The sequence below is a fragment of the Epinephelus moara genome, chromosome 13 (genome assembly GCF_006386435.1).
Source record: "Epinephelus moara isolate mb chromosome 13, YSFRI_EMoa_1.0, whole genome shotgun sequence".
Classification (NCBI taxonomy): domain Eukaryota; kingdom Metazoa; phylum Chordata; class Actinopteri; order Perciformes; family Serranidae; genus Epinephelus; species Epinephelus moara.
The window spans coordinates 23,890,715-23,910,254 of record NC_065518.1 but is presented as its reverse complement, the minus strand read 5'-3'; the positions used below and the strand labels follow the sequence as shown (position 1 = coordinate 23,910,254).

Sequence of the window (19,540 nt, the reverse complement as noted above, 5' to 3'; positions counted from 1 at the left end):
TGATTAGATCCCACATACAGTGTCTTGCTACTGTAGGCTGGATACTCACTATTGTGTGCCAAATCTCCTACTGTGAATAGTCTCCAATAAATACTTTCGCATGTTAGTGTAGTGTTTAGTAAAAACTACAGTAGCCCGCTGTTATAAGAAACTGTTAAGCTTGCTTTTTTAAATGAAATCTATTTGTGACTTGTTTTAAAGATCTACATCTTCAGGAGGAATGAAGGGTCTCAGGGCTAAGAGTGCAGACATAGCTCAGCTGGCACAGGACTTGAATACAATGTCAGAAAGATGTTGGACTCTAATATCGGACAGACGTTAAATTTTGGTTTGGAATGAAAATTGGGCTGACGGATATCTAATGATGTTAGAATTTCATGTTGTGTGGATGTTAACATTATGACATTTTGCAGGTGTTGGGTTTTGTTCTCCATACCTTATGATTAACTGTTGTTATTCTATGTCAAGATGGCACTGGAATGAGACATTTAGCTTTTTGTTACTTAACAACACAACTTAAAACCAACAAAATATCATGTCGCCAGTATTGTATGTCAAATTGACATCGTCCTGATGTCACAACCTAATCTAAATTCAACCAAATATCAAGCTCTAATGACACTGGTGATCAGTTGGGGGTAGAAAGTTTGTTGACAATTTGATATGTCCAGCTTGGATTTTGATTAGACACCTTGAGTTCTCTCAGTAAAGCTCACAGCTCCAGGTTGTTCCCTTCATCTTTTCTCCATTCTAGCTGTTCCAGAATCCGAGGATTGAAAGCAACATAATGGATCTGACGGATGAAAAGAGACAAAATCTTTCATGTGTCGCAATTATGTCATTAAAACACTTTCATGCATTGATGAGAGCCTCTAAGAGTGATCAATTGTCATTCCTAGAAGAACCCTGTGGCCAGCCAACGCTCATCTTATCTTCACATAATAGACAGAGATTGGCCATTTGCACTGTCCTTCCTAGACACGTCACCTCTGCAACCTTTTGAGCTCATTCTTTTCATTGTAGAGAGTTTGAAAATTGTTGGAACAAAAGGTGAAAGAAAGTTTGACAAGAGTAGAAAAGCCACAGAGCGATTCCTGACCCTGCTGCCTCGGGGTGAAATGCTTCAGATACCTGCTAATGACAAGTAAATTGAAGTCGAGTGTCGCAGTGTGAATACGGCGAAACAAATGACAAAGTCTTGTGTCAGAAAAGTTTTGGAATCTAAATAACACACTGTTTTAATGTATCTGCAAGAGAGGAAAGTTGTAAATCATTAACATTAACAAGCTGATAAGACCCCTGATCCCTCATGGGTGGAATCTCATACTCTCAGAAACCCATTATCGTGCATTCCACCAGGTCACTTCACTCTTATCGTAACATCTCCATTGAGCCATGTGACCGAACTGTACATTGCGTTTCGAACAGCGTGCATGCAGCATGATGTGTGTTGCAATGAATTTTAAGGTGTGTGTTTTCTCTCTGCAGTTCAAGCAGTTCCACAGGGAGATTATTATCGAGCTGGAGAAGAAGACGGAGATGGATGTTAAATACATGAATGTAAGTTCCTCTTTTCATCACTTATAGGAGTTATAATACAAACATATTTAATGACTGCAGTGCTTAGGCCTGCTAATTAGGCACTTAATAACAGGTTCTTAGGTTCTGTGCATCACGTCTTTGCATCTGAGGAGCATTTGTGTAATGAAAACTGCAATCTGTTACTTAGTTCCTCCCTTCACTGGCCTAATGCCTCTCTTATCAAATATCTCCTTTAGGCCACCTTCAAGCGCTACCAGTCAGAGCACAAGGTGAAGCAGGAATCCCTGGAGCGCTCTCAGACAGACCTGAAGAAGCTCAGGAGAAAAAGCCAGGGGAAGCACTCATCCAAGTATGAGATCAAAGAGAACGAGGTAAGTCTGAAACCAAATCGACCCCAACCTTTTTCCTTCGCTTCAAAACACAGCATGTCTAAAATTTTGCATAGCTCGGTGCTGTTGCATGCTCACGCTCTAATTGCTGTGAAAAGAAAATGACAAGTGTTCAATTCATGTGACGGGGCAGAGAGATAGCTGTCATGATAATCACATACCAATGCAAAGGAGGACGAAGGAGGTGTGGGACTGAAATTCCAGGTTTTGCTTTCTTTAATATTAGGTAAAGGTATGACATCATTGATGACAGACATTTGAGATGTGCATTCAAACACTAAATACCTTCAAAAAATCACTGCCGTAGAAAGGACAAGGGAGTAAAACCATCAAAGGTACCACCACACCCATAGCTGTTTGCAGATACTCTGTTTTTACACGCAGCAGAGTAACACCATTACCTCGGCTCACTGCGTTCAGCTACAGACAGAAGATTGTGTTTTTATGGAAGGTGTACACACCCAAATTTGCACAAATGAATGCGTGATTGCTCACACGAATGCAGGTACACACACAGTTTCAGCCCACGCTGAGATCCAGGTTGTATTGGATGCAGTGGGTGGGATTAATTTTAACCATATGGTTACCTTTAGGCTTCATTCCTGGAAACCAAAAATGAGAAAAATCAGAGTTTACAGACTGACTTGTATATTCAGCGCAACTAGATAGTTATATTATCCAAAGGCATGTTTTATATGACGATATAGAGCTGGTAGGGCTGCAACACAGGAAAATGTAACTCCATTTTAGATGTTAGGTGTTAACACTTCTCTGCCCAGATAGGATATGATTGAAGCTGAAGAGCAACACCCACATCAGGTTGCTAACAGCAGTTTAATGCTAATAATTAGTGCTAATTAGCCACTGTTACTAACTAAGATGGCAATCATGGTTTCATAGCACCTGCTTTTCATCAGCTATAATGCTCACATCATTGAGAGCATGTTAGCCTTAGCATTTACCTCAAAACAGCACTGTGGCTAATAAGGTTGGGTACCATTCACATCTGAACTGAAAGCGGTACCATGACCTGGAAATCAATACTTTACCCTATCTGTAATAACAAATGTAATTTTAGTTGAAAAACTTCTCAATGTCAACATTTTTATTTATTCAGAACAGGCAGGTGCAGCCAGTAGCTGAGTGTTGGCTTATGCTAGTAAAAGTGCTAAGCTAACGTCATCCAAGACAGTGAAAAAAGCCCAGTTATCTCCAACAAAAACTTATCTTACTAGCTTATTAACTACTTGAAGATGGTGATGAGGTTGTTAATCGTAAATTGAGGGTTTAACTTCTTCAACGCTGGCTACAGGCATGCTGGGTCCATGTCATTGGTTCGACAGCCCATTGGTTCGACATCCCATTAGTCCGACTGTCCGCGGTGCTGAATGGCTCGCGGCGGGCGTATGGTGCGCTGCGACCGGCTTGAGGCGGAGCAGGCTCACGGCTTATGTGTTTGTCACTTTCTTTTTCATTTTAACCCACACCATGATCTTTTCCTGACCCTAACCAAGTGGTTTTTGTGCCTAAACCTAACCAGACCTTAACCACAGGGCATCATGATGATTTCGGAACGGACTTAGGAACAATGAGTTTAATATGGTCGGAACAATGGGATGTCGAACCAATGGGCAGTTCCCGGCATGCTAACGTTAGCTGCAGCTGCTGCGGGGGGACTTGGCTTTCACGCTATCAAACATGGTAACTTTAGCTTTTAGATTTGTGTGTGTTTCCATAGGTTAGAAGTGTTGCCATGGTCAAATTTGCATTTCACCTTACAAACACTGCAGAGCATTGTCCGCGTCGAGTTTTGGAAAGAGGAACTAGACTTGCGGCCGCTTTCAGCATGCCATTGCCCTGACTCACTGTAACTTTAACAGGCTGCAACTATGATGTAACGTTAGTCTCACTCTTTCTAACTCTTTAGTCTAAATTACTCTCTCTCACCCAGATGTGGTTTCAGGTACCAAAATTTGGCACCAATTAATTTAACATGTACAGTACTCGGTAGTACCAGTGTAATTCAGTCGGTAACTTACCCATAAAAGTACTGAGTTGGTGTCCAACCCAAAGTGCTTTAGTGTAGCCTCACAGAGCGGCTAGTACAGCTGTAGACACTCTACATTCCAGCTACCAGATAAATATAAATGACCATAAATACAAAACATACAATTACTATACTATTTGGAAATATTCTGCAGTCTTTTATTTTGACCCATTAATAGGTAAAATTGTACTTTTTACAGTGTAAAGTGCTACAGTGTGTATTCTAATAGAGTCACATGCATGACAACTATTTCTGAGCAGCGTGGTCTCATAAAACCAGATCTTCAGCATCTCAGAAATCCCACAGCATTGACAAACAGAGCTAAAACAAGTGTCACTGCTGAGTGAACAGAGGTACACATGCGCATGGTTTGAAGATTTACTTGTCAGTATTTACATCGCCTTGCTTGAGTAGGTCTGTAAGGGGGTGCGCAGTGACCCTGAGTATATTGGTTGAAGTGTACGCTTACAAATGCACATTGTGAGATGTTTACATGCTGCTGTCCACCACCAACCACCAGGCATAACACCCCAGATAGCGATTTGCTTTGTAAATCAATGTGGTGAGATGAAGTAGGGACTGCAAAGCCAGAGTAATAACTCCTGTCGGTCTCTTGTTTTAATTTATCGACCGTTTTCATGTCTTCACTTCGATGATGGATGGTGTGTGAGCCTGGTTTGCTCCGAGAGAATTATTAAACCAAATTTGTATAATTGAAAAGTCAAGAAGTGATTGCAGCCTGTAAAAAAGCAGTTCAGATGCACTGTTTTGCTAACATCAGAATCAGTCTCCTGTTTGTCCTCGCACTTGAATGGCACCTTTTAAAAGACATAAGTTGTCTCATCTTGGTCCCATCCTCTCACAGAAGTGTCTCTTGATAGGATGACACTAGTGGATTACAGAGGAGACAAGGCTAACTAACCCAGCTGTCTCATAATCATGTTCGACGCTGCCAGTGATGAGCTCAGTCCGGTCTTTCTGCTCTCCCACCTCTCGCTGAGAGTCTGGACGACTGTTTGCTGTGAAAATGGGAAAGAAGAGCCTTGATTCAGCATCTGACAGGCTATTGTGGAGAAAGAGACCAGACAGTAGAGGAGGGTCTTCGACAGAGCCCTTAGAGACAGGCTGCTTTACCGTCACCATGACAACCTGGGAAAATGGGAGAGATACTGTAAAGGGAGTGGGTGTAGAATAAAGGGATGGAGGAGTGGGTTGAAAAGTCATTTTAAAGAGTTTTATATGTCTTATGTGAGGTCCAGTCAGCCATCTGCTCTGCATCACAAACAGAATCGTTCTCTGTGGTGACGATGTGTCATTCAGCACACTGATTTGGTTTACTGCTGCGCTAAGATCGATGCACTAGCAGCAGGAGACCCAAATAAACTTGTCGCTTAGTGCAGAGGCTTTGATTACAGCGCTCATTAGTCCCTCGATTTGTGAATCTGACCTCGAGCACACAAACATAAAGTTGTGGCTGCAGGGTTCGCTTTTGCTGAGGAAGAGACATTAAGAGCCAGTTTCCCACTCAGGTTGGTGTTAAAGCAGCAAATTATAATTCTTAACTGATTCACCATGTAGATTCACACAGCAGCACAGCCTGTGCTGCAGAGGTGGAGGTGCTGGCGACTGCAAGATGAATATTTAGCGAAGAAAAAAATTATTATGAATAAATGTATGAAAAGGCAGTAAAAGTAATTAAATAGAAAAACATTAAGAGAAAGTAAAAAAGGAAATTATGGGAAAAAAAATAAATAAATTGTACATTTCATTTGTAATTTATATTTATTTCTGTAATTTCTTGTAATTTCTAGTTGTGTTCTTTTTTTCACATTTTATTTTTTATTTTAATTTTTCTTTCTTTTATTTTGTTTTGAAATAATATTTTAATTTTTTAGTTATTTTGCTGTAATTTACATTTAGTTTATTTTTTCTTGAATTATTTTAATTTTTATATATCCTTTTTTGTTAACTAATATTTTTAATTATTTCTATAATTTTCCCATAATTTATATTTATTCTACTTTTTCTTTATTTCTTTTTTAAATTTACCTATTTATATTTTTCTTTTACATTTATTTACTATTTATTAGTTATATTTTCCAGTTTCATTCATTTAGTATTTATTATTTTTACTTATTTTATTGGTATTTCACATTATTAGTTTTTTATTAATAAATATAATTTTCAACTATTCATTTAATTTATTTAGGCCCTGTCTACTTTTTCATAAGCCTGACAAAGGGCTGAGCAAAATACAATGCCCTCTTTGTCTTGTGTTAATACTGTCCTATGACCCTGCCCACAGTATATGGAGACCATCTCATCGCGCCAGATGGACATGCAGAAGTTCATCGCTGACGGCTGCAGAGAGGCCTTACTGGAAGAAAAGCGACGCTTCTGTTTCCTGGCAGACAAACACTGCATGTTCTCCTATCAGACTAGCAACTTCCATGAGAAAGTAAGCGTAAACAGAGTTGTAATCCTGCGCAGTCAGACCCCACTATCAATGCGCTGTTTAACACCTTACTTTCTTTGGTGTTTCCAGGCCAAAGAGATTCTCTCCATGAGGCTCCCCAGCTGGCAGGAAAAGTGCAGCGACATCACCAAGGTGCCAGACACAGTGACGACCATGATAGAGGAGCTGTCCAACACTCCAGAACAGTCACCGCTGGTTGAACGCTACAACAGGGTGAGAATTAGCAGGCAGTTAATGGATTCATGCTGAATGGCATCAGAATGTGCTCTGTGAGATGAGGCAGAATATTATATTTTGAGCTTTATTCACTTATCTTATACTTTGTGTTGCTTTTCATCACTAACTTTGATACTCATCTTGATGCTTCAGATAAAAGCTGTGGATAAAAGCATTCCATAGTCCATAAGTAGAACAGATAGTATAGAAAATGCCGGCCCTGAAGTGCTTTATCGTGTCTTGTTGCTTTAAGTTTATCTTGCGAAGGTGCTGATGTCTGTTGCATCAGATATAGGCTGCTCTGTGTAAAGTGACTGCTTTTCATTGTCTGGCTCTCAGCCGTAGGATATCCTGCATGTGCTCTTGTTGTTCTTGTAAAGTCCACTGAATGTTTATTTGACTGTGGCTGTTTATTGCTGCGTAGGAGGGAGACACTAAGTTTCAATTACAGTAATGACTTTTTAAAAGTCATTAAGAAGGACTTTACCCTGGTCATTCAGAGAAAACGCTTGTTATAGTTTAACTATTGCCGTCTCATATTCTGTCATGTAATGCATCTTCTAATGATACTGTTCTTCATCTCCTCAGAACAACGTGGAGCCAGGGGTGCCTCCTCCAGCACCGCCACTGAAGGCACAGACCAGTCCGCTAGCCAATATGTTCAACCAAGATCCCAGGTTTCCGTTCATCCCTCCGTCAGACCACAACTCAGGTACAGCTGGCTCCTCTGAAACACAAACATGAATGTACCTGTCTCCTACAGATTACTTTGGCATCTCTCAGTACTGTAGTGAGCAAGATGCATCACGCAGCCACATTTCATCACAACAAATCTCGGAACCCATCATCTTTCGGTATCTGGGGAGTTCCAGTGTAGCCACAGGATATCCGGATATTGGATATCTGGGCTAAGACTAATTAATTGTAATTAGCAGCTTGAGACGCTATATGCACAGAGTCATGACGGTCTATAAACAGATATCTGCATATGAAAGCAGATAAATTGAAAAAGATAGAATGTTGTCGGATGATAGCTGGTTGATTCTGAGATTGCATTACAACCAGTGCACTCTGCCTTTCCTCACTGACTATTTACCTGCATGCAACAGAAGCCAGCTCAAACATGATTGGTCAGTACTACTTGGACAACAAAGGAACTACAGACGTAAACCAGAACACTTCCAATAACGAAATCTTTTCACGTTGCCTGCAGATTCTGCATTCATATGCAGATATCTGTTTATAGAGACTGCATCAAAACTAAACATGTAGCATAGACATCAATCATCATAGAACACTTTAAAGGTGCCATTGATTTCCTTTTTTTAAGTTTTGTCAAAATGGTAGCACTGTTGTCTGAGATATTGTGTTGGATTTTTAAAAAAAAAAATCAGTTTGACATTTTTAAAACATGCACGTATATGCCTACTTATATGGAGGGCTAGATAGAAAGAGAAAATCAGTAAAACTCAGTGCAGTAGATATGAAGTTAGCAGCCTGTTAGCTTAGCTTAGCACAAAAACTTGAAACAGGGGCAAACAGCTAGCCTTTCTTTGTCCGAACGTAGCAAAATCCACACACCTTTTCTAAAGTGTTAAACTACTGCTTTAGATTAATATTGTTTTAGATTACCTTTGATTTTAAAGGTATACTATTAAGGAATTGTAGGTTACTGTTTGTAAACACAACATTTAAACTCAGCCCCTCCCACCTGCTTGTACATACACTGCAAGCCATTACTATAGGAATGATACATTTGTTGTAATGGAAAAGCCGATACTTTAGCAAGCTAACTAAGCTAAAAGCCGGCTTCTACCTGTCCAACAGAAAACAGTCCAACTCTTCATCGCCCTCCGTCTTGGAACAAGATTTTTGTCTCGCTACATTTGCGTTTTTTTGCCATTGTGACCCCTTTTTCTTAGCTTCCTCTTGGATACGTGCTGCTTCTGGTCTGGCACCTGGTCACTACCTCTTTAATAAGTCTCAACCACAGCAGTGCACTGTTCTTGGCTCGGGTTATATGCACAGAAATATCCCAAACACAGCAAGATAAGAAGAAAATATGTAAATACAGGCAGGGGGCAGAGTCTCTGCAGATAAATACACTGCAACATCATTCGTGTGGGCCAAAAGTGATGATTGAGAGGGATTACTTTGTATGAGTCAAAAAGATCCTCCATAGCAGGTCTGCACTTAATATTTCACATCTCTAATTTCTGGTAGTTTTTTTTGTTTGTTTGTTTGTTTGTTTTTTATTTCCGCCATTTCCAGACCAGGGCAGCCTTGGAGAGGTCAGTCTGTCCCGGTCGACATCCCAGTCGTCCGGTCTTAATGTCGGCAGGAAGCCCCGAGTAAAGACCATCTTTCCCCACGCGGCCGGCAACAACCAAACACTCCTCAGCTTCGACGACGGTGACACCATCACCCTGCTCCTCCAAGAAGAGAAGGACGGCTGGCTGTATGGAGAGCTGGAGAAGACGCAGCAGTATGTTTTTTTAACTAGTTGAATATTCAGGGATGTGTTGCTCCTCAGCTCAGTTTCTGGAAATGTGAATGATTTTTGTTTGTTTTGGTGGTTCTTTGTCTCACGATGAGTCATAGTCTAGTCATCTTTTTATTCATCACAGCATCTGCGGCTTTGAAGGATAAGTCTGGTGGTTCTATTATTTTCTTATTAACAACAAATCCCCTGAAAAGATATAAACCCACTATGGAATGATCCTACGCATAAGTATTGCCTGTGTAGCCAAAAGTCTGATAAAGCTTATTCCTCTGTACCAGAGATCACCATCATCTGTTGTCTGACATGTTTCTCCAATACCAAGAACACACCCACTGCAGTTTATTTTGAGTCACACATGCACTGTAGATACTATAAATACTCCTTAATGCACCAAATGTGTATTAATCTGCCAGTAAAAATTGTCCCTGACAAATGCATTATTAACGCACTTCTGTTTGAGTAATGTTTGCAGTGCGCAGCTTTTTGGTCTTCCATTTCTGGGTCAGACGTTTGTGTTACTGTGTGACTTGTGAATCTGAACTAACTCTTTTGACAACCAAAGTCACACGATAGCAAACAAGCTAACTGATAGAGGCAGCGGTAGACCAGCAACTCCTGTGTTCAGTGAGGTAAAATTACTGTTTTTGTCAATGGAGTCTGGCTTTGAAGAGAGCATAGACAAGTTTCACTTTCAGTTTAGTTCTGTGTCATCTCGCGGCAAGGTAATGTGTTAGGAAGTACTGAGCATACAGCTGGATAAATGAGACTTGGATTATGCTGCGCAAGTTGTGAGAGTTTGTAGCAGATGTTTTGATATAGTTTTAACGCAGACACATATGACTTCAATTCACCAAGAATTTTCTCCATTTTTGGATTCTATGTCCACCATGGGGGCATGAGAGAAAAACAAGGTTTTTATTTGTGAATTTAGTGTAGCACGGGGTGAGTCGTTTGGAGGTCGAAGTATTCCTTTAAGAGCTGGATAGGATAGAAAGGGTTTGTAAGTCTAACATAACTCGTTAGAAAATAATACAAACTCAAAATATGGAATAGGAAGTTTACTGTGAAATGCATCCCAATCTAAATACGACCTTTGGCACACCCAAACTTTCATTCCAACAAATATGCAGCAGCACATTTTTCGCATAACTCCGGTTAGCAGTACTCGTTTTATTGCTTTGTGTTTGTTATGATTTCTCTGAGCTAATGCATCATGCTTAGAAACACAGAGTATGTCAGGTATGTTCCAAATGACAGTCGTAAAGCGCTCTCTCTCTCTCTCTCTCTCTCTCTCTCTCTCTCCCTCTCTCTATCTCTCTTGCCCTGCCCATCAACACCACACACACGCATGCAAAACATCCAGGTGCACACACACAAACAAGAGACATCTGGTCTTTTATATATCCCTCAGCGATGATGCCTAATTTATCTTCACCCTGGCACACGATGATGATGAGTGAATGAAATGAATACGTCAACTATAAAAGCAATTCAGATGAAACCACACCTTTGTGCAGCAGCTGTGACACATGTGTAACACATCAGGCACCTGTTAGCTTTATGTGTTCAAATGATAAGCTCAGAAAATGTTTATGTACAATAAGTCATGTTTGTATATGTAGCTATAGCGGCACAAATCCATAAAGTAGCCCCTGAGTTGCCTGTGTAATTACAGCCATCTTCAACTCCTCGCTAGATCAATTAGGACTCATATTGCAGGCGAAAGGATTACGGAGTGCTTACAAAGCTTGTGTCGACTGTTTTTTTTCATTCCCACTTTAAAACAAATTAACGCAAGCCTTATCTTCTCCCTGTGTGTGCGTGTTGTTAAGTGGCTTTTTGAATTGAAGAGGTTTTAATGCAGTCAGTGGCGGTTTGTCAAGATGAGGACATGTTGGGATAAATCACATTACATTCTGTTTCTTAGCAACAAATCCAGTGCATTGGTCTGATAAGCCATATTTTTCTCCAGACGTGACTTGGAGACAGCTTCGGAGACTTAGTGAACAAAATCTGTCTGTCTGTCATAGATGCATCTGATTCAAGTGTGTTGTCTGTAGCAGCAATTTTCAACTATTTTAACTCAGGAACCCTTAAAAAGCAGATGTCCTTGCAGTCTCTTGTGTGCACACAGGACTGTGAAAGTCAGTTTTCCTGCTTTGGCTTTTTTATATGACTGTTTTTTATATAACAAGGAATAAATATTGAAAGTCCTGCAAGTAAGCATAACCATACTTCTAGTGGAACTAATTCTTAGACATATTACATCAACATGTGACCTACCCAGGCTGAGATATACTGATATGCAGCACATCATCTGATACTCTTGAAGAAATGTATTATTTGGGTTATCTAGATATGAAATTTACCTGCCTGGGTTCATTCTACTGTAACTGTGTAGGGCAAGATCATCAACTTGTGTCGGCCAGATTTTTACTGAAGAATTTTGTTTAAAGGTTTTCCACTAAATTATGGTCACTCAAACCAACACAGTCTGCCACACTGTGGTAATTTTTACTTGTTGATCCTATTTTTGTAAATGTTTGGTTCTGGAATAGTTTGACATTTAAGGAAATACACCCAGACCTAGTAAAAATGAAGCTAATGCAGCTAGCTTAGCATAAAGACAGGAGACGGCAGAACAGCCAGCCTGGCTCTGGTTAAATCCGTACACAAAATAATGTTAAAAAACTAAAAGCTGAGGGACTCCAGGAACTGACTGTACCCAGCTAAGAAAGAATATGGAGAATAACAATCATAGTGTAGTTTTTACATATCAGTTTTTCTTCAGATTAAAAAAACAAGAGGCGTTTCTCAATCTGCGTTCCTGCCTTTACTTGTGTTCTTGTGGACTTGTGAAACGTCATCAGTCGCAGCCCAAGTACTGTTCCAATTCAAAGTCCGCATCCAGCCAAGTACAGTCCAAATGCCCAGATGTGAACTTCCATCGGGGATGCATCGGGAGATGACTTGTGTGGACTTTTGACAACTAAGTATCCCAGAATGCATTTCTCACAGACCAGCGGCAATGGCAGCTGTCCTTGGGAGTTTGTACTTCCAAGTCGAACTTGCCCAGTCCGAACTCCCACGTGCACAAGTCCAAACTTGGCGTACTTGGTATTAAGAAACGCCTAAGATGTAATGGCAAACGTTTTCCCCTTGTTTCCTGTCTTTGTGCTAAGCTAAGCTAACTGACTGCTAGCAGCAGAATCCTGAGAGCGATATCTATCGTCTCGTATATCTCTGGGAAAGAAAGTGAATGCATGTATTTCCCCAAAATGTTGAACTATTCCTTTAATAAGTGGGCTTTTTTGCAATGGTATCGTGCAATTGTAAGCATTTGTCGCTAACATAGAAATAGATATCAGAAGTCAATAACTGTTCATGTTATCACTAAAATCTCTTCACTATGAGCACCCCAAGACTTTCAAATTAATTACTATCAAAGTAATCAATGACCAATAAAGATTTTATGACTGTTTATATAAAACTGTTTTATGATGTTTCTGATATTTATGTGCTTGTCCTCCTTATCAGGCGGGGCTGGTTTCCCTCATCTTACTGCAGACCGTATACTGAGACAGTGACATCAAATAGGTAAGACAACATCACATCATGCTGGGAAGTGAATCGATGATTTGATTTACAACTGATATTCGATTGCTGACCCTTTGTGTCATATGCATTACCAGCAATCTGGGCACACCGGTGCGTAGCCTGAGCGTGGCCAGTCTGCCAGAGCAGGATGATGAGGAGCCGGTATTGCTGCCGCCGCCAGACTACAGCGATGATGCTCCCTCTGGCCGAGTGGTCCCTTCAACGCCCTCGCCACAGAACACAGTCAGTACCAGCCTCTGACTAAGAATGCACTGATCACATGTTGTCTATTGAGTTTGTTAAATCAGTACATGTTTTTTGTGTGTGGATATGATTAACTTGACATTATTTATCCTTTAATTCATCATTTGTCACTCGTTTAAATGAGAATGCTATTTTTTTAGTTCTCTGAAGTTACTATTGCCTGATATCAAACAGAATTGTCAACTTGTTACACTCCATTTCTATCTTCAGTCTGACATTGCGTCCACTCAGACTCCACAGTAGACGTATGTACCTGAATCTAACATTGTTTCAATTCCACACTACTGTGTAGACATGCAACATAAGCAGCATGTTTTGCTGGGGTTGTAAGAGTAAAGCAGAGGGAAGTAATACAAACTATGATGTCCGGCGCTATAGAGAAGACGTGTCGATATAGAACAGTCTTGATAGCAGCATCTATAGTGCTTGCCATTGTTGTCATTGGTTCTGATGTGCTGCTTGGCACAGCATTAGTCCCGTCTGTGACACTGATTTCAATCAAGAAACGGCTGTTTCATGTCACTATGCCAGACATATTACACCACTTGAACTCTGTGGAGTGGGCAGATTCCAGGGTATGGACCCAGACACTCGTTACGATAAGATGCGATTTTAAAAAGTTGCGTTATCACGTATGTTGCTTTGAAAACAGAATTGTCTTCCAATATATTTTAAAACAATGACACACAGTAATACATACCTGCTGAAACAACAGACCAAATGTAGCACCAGATGACAGACAGACATTTAGCAGCTAATTCGTTAGTTAGCTGCATAGGTGGAGCCCAAAAACAGAGACAAAAGGAGAACAAATATTGGAATAACATTCACCGGGTTGCCAGAAAAGTACTCCAAATAAATGCTATGCTATGCTTTTGCTAACAGGTTTTTAGCTCCGGTTGTGTGGCTAACAGTCGAAGACTGTGGTTGACATGTTTATGAAGTGTGCCACATCACATCTTCTGACGTGTCCTGTTAGGATCTCTTTATTGCCATGTCTAATTCATTACAGACACCACCACAAAATGCCATCACACTCTTTTAGTTTGATTAATCGTGTCTTATCAACACCTCCTTACTGCACAGTCATCGCCTCCACGCCCTCATGACAGAGCTCAGCCAGAAACACACCTCAATTCCTCCAACCAGTTCAAGGAAATATGCTATATTTATCCAGATGACATTTCCCCATAAGGATGTGCAAGCCGCAACTGATCCTTAACTACTTTATTACGAGAAAAGGGAAAAGTATGTAACAGACCAGAGAGTTGTTTGCTCAGTTTTTCTTTAAAGATATCTGAAAAATGCTCCCAGCCAGGTTTTGCCAGGTCTCTTTCGGGGATGGAGAGATTAGAGGAGAGGTAGAGAGTTACATAAAGGACAAGAGGGTACAGGCACAATTTCATTGTGTGTGTCAGCTGATTGAGAATGAACTAGTAGCTGTCCAGCCAGCAGACAAGCCCAGGCACACTTCTTTCTCCCTCATCATCACCTTCCTCGCTGCTCTGTCTGTACAGTACTCTTTGTCCTTTGTATCTGCTGCCTCAGGGCTTTACAATGGCATAAACCACAGTGAGGGATGTACCTCCCCAAAATTAGGAATCCCAGAGCTTTTCTTTTTTCTTCTTCTTCTCATCTCATGCTCATATTCTTATAATTCGTGATATTTTTGGAAAATGTAGCCCAGCTTGGACAAAAACTTTAGTATTGCCACATACAGGAAGTCCTTGCCATGCCTTTTGGTGATTTGTTCAGAGGGCTGAAGGCTGACTGTGCTCTTTAGGTTTGTTATTGTGACTGTGGGGCAAAGGTGGACCTTGGCTTCTTTGCCATGGGGAGTTTTGTTCCCTGAGTTTGGCTTCTCAGGCAGCATTCAAATCACGTCTTCGTAATCCTAAAAAGTTTTTGTACGTTGGACACAGGTGTTTAACAGGCTGTGGAAGGGACCCTAAATTGAGGTGCCTCAGTTTCAGTGATTTGCTTAGGTGCTGCAGTTACAGTATGCAACTTCCTGTCAGCACTTGAGAATCAACTTTATATCTCATGTTTACTTTTTATGTTTGTTTGCTGTGAAAATATCTCTAATCCAGGGCTGCATTTCTCTCTGACAAAATGTTGCAAAACATTTATTCAAACAAAAATGGTGGTGCCTTGAACACCGTGTTTTGTTACGCAAGTGCACTGCTTTTTAGTTTGGTGTAATTCAGTTCAATGCAAAGGGCTTAACTGGCATTGGAAATGTTTATTTATATTGCCAAAGTAAGTGTGAGAATAAGTAAAAGATTTACTGGGCATTTATTGATATGCATGTTGCTGCTGGTTGGGTAACACCTCTGACACACCCACCAAACAAGAGAAAACGTATCTCAAAGCCTGTGGCACACCGTTTAACACAATATCAAACCCTTTGCAGTAAGAGTTGATTTAAGATTTTATTTTTGAAAATATTGCTTTATTTATTATAGATTTTGCCAACATATTTTTGGCAATTTGACGTGACAAATCTGTCCCTGAGGATTAAGCAAGGATTTTGACCAATGTTTTAAGCCAGAAAATCAACAAACTCAAATTAAATTATTATTATGTTTATAATTTATTAAAAAAAAAAAATGTAAGAGTTTGTTCAGTATGCAGCCATTGGAGGAAGTGCTTCCTGAAAGACTGAGCTCAGGGAATAAAAGCCTGTTGGTTGCTCCATGTTCTGTGACTCCTGGATGTTGTCTGCTCTCTAATGGACGAGCAGGGTAATACATGTTTTTCTGCACTTAGTAATCAATGTAATGACGGCAATACCTATAAGCTTAATAATAGAGGTAATTTATAAAGATTTGCATCTGAAAAGTAGAATAAAATCTATTCAGTAAGTTCCTTCTCTTTATCAGCCCCTGCACACTGAATTAATGAGTGATAAAGTCTTAATTTAAATGCATGTTCTGATCTGATCCTAAACTACAAACTCAAGGGTTAATATTAAGCTCCTCTGACATATTTATTAACCGCCGTAGCACTCCTATAAACTTTCTTTACAGCATTTTAGAGCAAATATGTGCTAAAGGAGCCTTCAGGGCATTTATGTTCTCTAAACTTTATTGTCCCCATGCCTACTCTGTGCAGGTGATAAGATTATCATCCTCCTTAAGTAAGAGAAAGAGGAGCGTGTCTCTCACCAGCATTTCTAGATTGTCCAGATTCCAGACTCTTTGAGGTCTGAGGTTGCAGCTTATGTACACATGTCAAGGCTCCGCTGCGCTGATTGGGAAGGAGGGAGGCGGGGGGACAACTGTTGATGAGAAATCTTAACAAACCAGTCTGACAACACTGACTTTCTTCACAGCTGGATGGAGGGTGTGGATTTGTGGTGACTGTGGTGGTGTGTGTGTTTAATGTTGTGTGTTTATTCTCGTCGTCTGCTGGATCTTGAAGGGTCTTTTCTTCTGTTTTTGACAACAGGTTTCTTTAGTCAATGGGACTGCAAAGGCTCCCTTTTTAGGGTGAGTGACCTAACACAACTAACAAAGACTCACTGAGTTTCACAGATGTGTGTTATTAAATAAACTTTGATTGATGACAACACGAGGATGGACTCGAAGGCATTTTACCAGCGTTATGATTTTTTCTCTCATTTTCTTCCTGCAGAGGAGGGAATCCGTTTGCGACGGTCAAGCTGAGACCGACTGTCACGAATGACAGATCAGCGCCAGTCATCTAACACACCAGATAAGGATTTTCACCGCTGTCATGCCTTCAGGGGAATCATGCAACTTGGGACCCCCTGCTACACACTGAATATCACCCCAACCTGACATCTCACCAGCCTGCATGCTAGTCTCTCTCAGTACCAGTCTGCTCTATCAAAGGGATCCATTGTTTCTTGGCACAAGTGTGTTTGACTGTGCCGATGTGTGTTTTACATTAGCAACAGGGAATACACTGCATAATTAACACATGGAGAAGCGTGCACTCTGAAAAGTTTCGTAGTTCAAAGACGATAATTAATGTTAAAGTGATATTTCATCCCAAAATGAAAATTTAGACTTTGGTGAGTCACCAACTCGCTGACGATGTGTTTCCTTTGGCAGTAGGAAATAACAGCTCTGATACAGTTTAAAGAGAGTGAACAATAAACAGTGAGGCTTATATCAATGAGATAAAATTGTGCTGGATTACACTTTCCTTTGAATCCCTTGTGCATAGCAAGGCAATCAGGATCCAGTGCCGGAATGGCGGACCCCGCCACTACTACTAAAACCTACTATAGTATATAAAAGGTAATTACTGAATGTACATTAAATGGCTATTGCAGAAAAAATGCTGACCATAAATAGTAGGAAAACTGGGATTTGATTTCATGAAAAAATTAAATATTATGACTTTAAACTTGATGAAATAATTAAAACAAGTAAACACTTTCATGTCGTCCTTCTCTTAGAATACTGAAAGGAACTTTTACGCTAAAAGAAAGTGGTAAAAATAAAACAATTTCCAGTTTCTCCACATCTCTCAGGAATTTTGGGGACATTTATGCATATTTATTTGAAGACGTAAACTGCCTTTAGCGTTGTAATACAAGGCTGAGATAAAGCTATTGAAGCCTTTGTGTGTCTGGTGGTCCCTGGTGGAGTTTCTACTGACATGCAAACACAGACATAGAAACCTGAATCCTCATTTTGGGGTGAACTCTTCCTTTAAGATGCAAAAGAGATGCGTAGTGTCATAAGGTCTTTTCAGGCTTGTTTGTGCTGCAGTCAGTGCAGTGTTTGAATACAGAATGAAGAGATCCAGATGTAAATGATAGTGACCTGATGCTGACGACGAAGACCAGCATCCAGGCTGTCTACCTGACTCGCCAAATTATATATATATATATATATATATATATATATATATATTGTTATTTCTGTTTTTTATTATAATTATTTTTGTCTTTCTTTTCTTAAGAGGCATTACGATATACAAAGGCTGTGAGAATGAAGGGAGAGTGACGTGTTGGGAAAAGGGTTTGTTATTAGAGTGAAAGCAAAACAGTATGTCACTGTTTAAAACGAGAAGGCTATTTATATACACTAAGTTTGTATGAGATATTTAAATAAAAAGAAATAAGTGTACACAAGTCCATTCTGTGAAGGCGCCCCTTTGAATACGATAGTCACCGAGCTCATGATCCCACGCTGATTTTGATTTGACTGCTGGTATGTATTTTAAATGGGCAAAATGACCTTTTGATGAAGGGAATATTTTTCACTCCTCGTGGTTTCACTGTTGTTTAATGTAGACTCTGTGTACCGTGCACAGTTTATGCAAAATAAACATGTACCTTAGTGGTAGACATTTGCATCGTATGAATAGTGGGTCGTTGTTTAAAATCTAAGTATTACGTGTTTTGTGAGGACTCTTTGCCATGTATTTGCTTTACAGGATGTAAATGTATGATGAGGAACTGACTGATAAGAACAGTTTGTTGATCCTCATAGACCCACTCTTGTGTATAAATGAACCCACTCATAGTTAGTGCCACATGCTTTCTTCAGAGTACCTTGCCACTGTGTTGACCAATGTAGTCTTTTTTTCTCAATAAAACAAGGTAAAGTAAAACTCTGCCTAATTCATGTTCAATTTTGTTTTCTGTAAAGATATGATGAATTTGACCTCCTCACATAAGACAGGGATAAAAATCCTTACCTTTTGTTACTCTCTCTGTGATTTTAGAAACATAGTTGAATATGATCAAACTAATTGCCATATAAACATTTAAATTTCAATAAAGACGATTAGAAACAGTGAGATATCTAAGACAGGGTGTCTGCAAGTCCTTAAAAAGTGTCAAAAAGTCTTAAGTTTAATTGAATAAATATCAGGCCTTCAATGTCATTGAGCAGTCTTATCTGTCCATTAATTTCTTTTTGTCAAAATGAGTCAAATCTTAAATTTGGTTTTAAAAAAAAAGGCCCATTGTGTAGGATTTAAGGGAATCGATATAAAGTATTCATAGCCATGCTTTCATTCGTTTTTAATCACCTGAAATAAGAATCTTGTGTTTTCATTATCTTAGGATGAGCCCTTTATATCTTATATCTAAATGCAGGGCAGGTCCTCTTTCACTGAGTGCACTATGTTGTTACTACAGTAGCCCAAAATGGACAAACCAAACACTGGCTCTAGATCGGCCTTTGTGTTTTTGTGTCGGCCACTGTACAGTAGTTTCCGTAATCTGCAATCTCACCACTAGATGCCACTAAATCCTACACATTAGACCAAGGGTTCCCGACTGGTCCAACCACAGGGTCAAGATTTCTTCTTAGTCATTAGTTCAAAGTACACACAGTTTATATATTCAGCGTCATACTTGACCTAGACCTAGACCTTTAAGGATGCAAAGAGAACTTGCACATTCATGTGCTAAAAATAGGGGGAAAAGGAGACTAACTGATACAAAAATATAAGTGTTAGTGAGGAAGGAGTGCCTACATCAGATGCACCTCACAAGTACACATATGAACGTTTCATTT

At 39.9% G+C, this 19,540-nt stretch overlaps 1 protein-coding gene across 2 annotated transcripts in view; it reads left to right on the top strand.

Moving 5' to 3' along the window:
* baiap2l1a (BAR/IMD domain containing adaptor protein 2 like 1a) overlaps positions 1 to 18,727 on the top strand; it is a 34,738-nt gene extending 16,011 nt beyond the window's left edge. The window contains exons 5-14 of one of the 2 annotated variants that reach the window (XM_050060825.1): positions 1,489 to 1,560; positions 1,779 to 1,913; positions 6,284 to 6,436; positions 6,524 to 6,667; positions 7,259 to 7,382; positions 8,942 to 9,155; positions 12,711 to 12,770; positions 12,866 to 13,013; positions 16,485 to 16,525; positions 16,671 to 18,727. In XM_050060825.1, coding sequence (XP_049916782.1) covers positions 1,489 to 1,560; positions 1,779 to 1,913; positions 6,284 to 6,436; positions 6,524 to 6,667; positions 7,259 to 7,382; positions 8,942 to 9,155; positions 12,711 to 12,770; positions 12,866 to 13,013; positions 16,485 to 16,525; positions 16,671 to 16,743 — 1,164 coding nt within the window. In that variant the 3' untranslated portion in view covers positions 16,744 to 18,727. The remainder of the gene's footprint in view (positions 1 to 1,488; positions 1,561 to 1,778; positions 1,914 to 6,283; positions 6,437 to 6,523; positions 6,668 to 7,258; positions 7,383 to 8,941; positions 9,156 to 12,710; positions 12,771 to 12,865; positions 13,014 to 16,484; positions 16,526 to 16,670) is intronic. The other variant, XM_050060826.1, reaches the window with a different exon arrangement.
* The last annotated feature ends 813 nt before the right edge of the window (positions 18,728 to 19,540 follow it).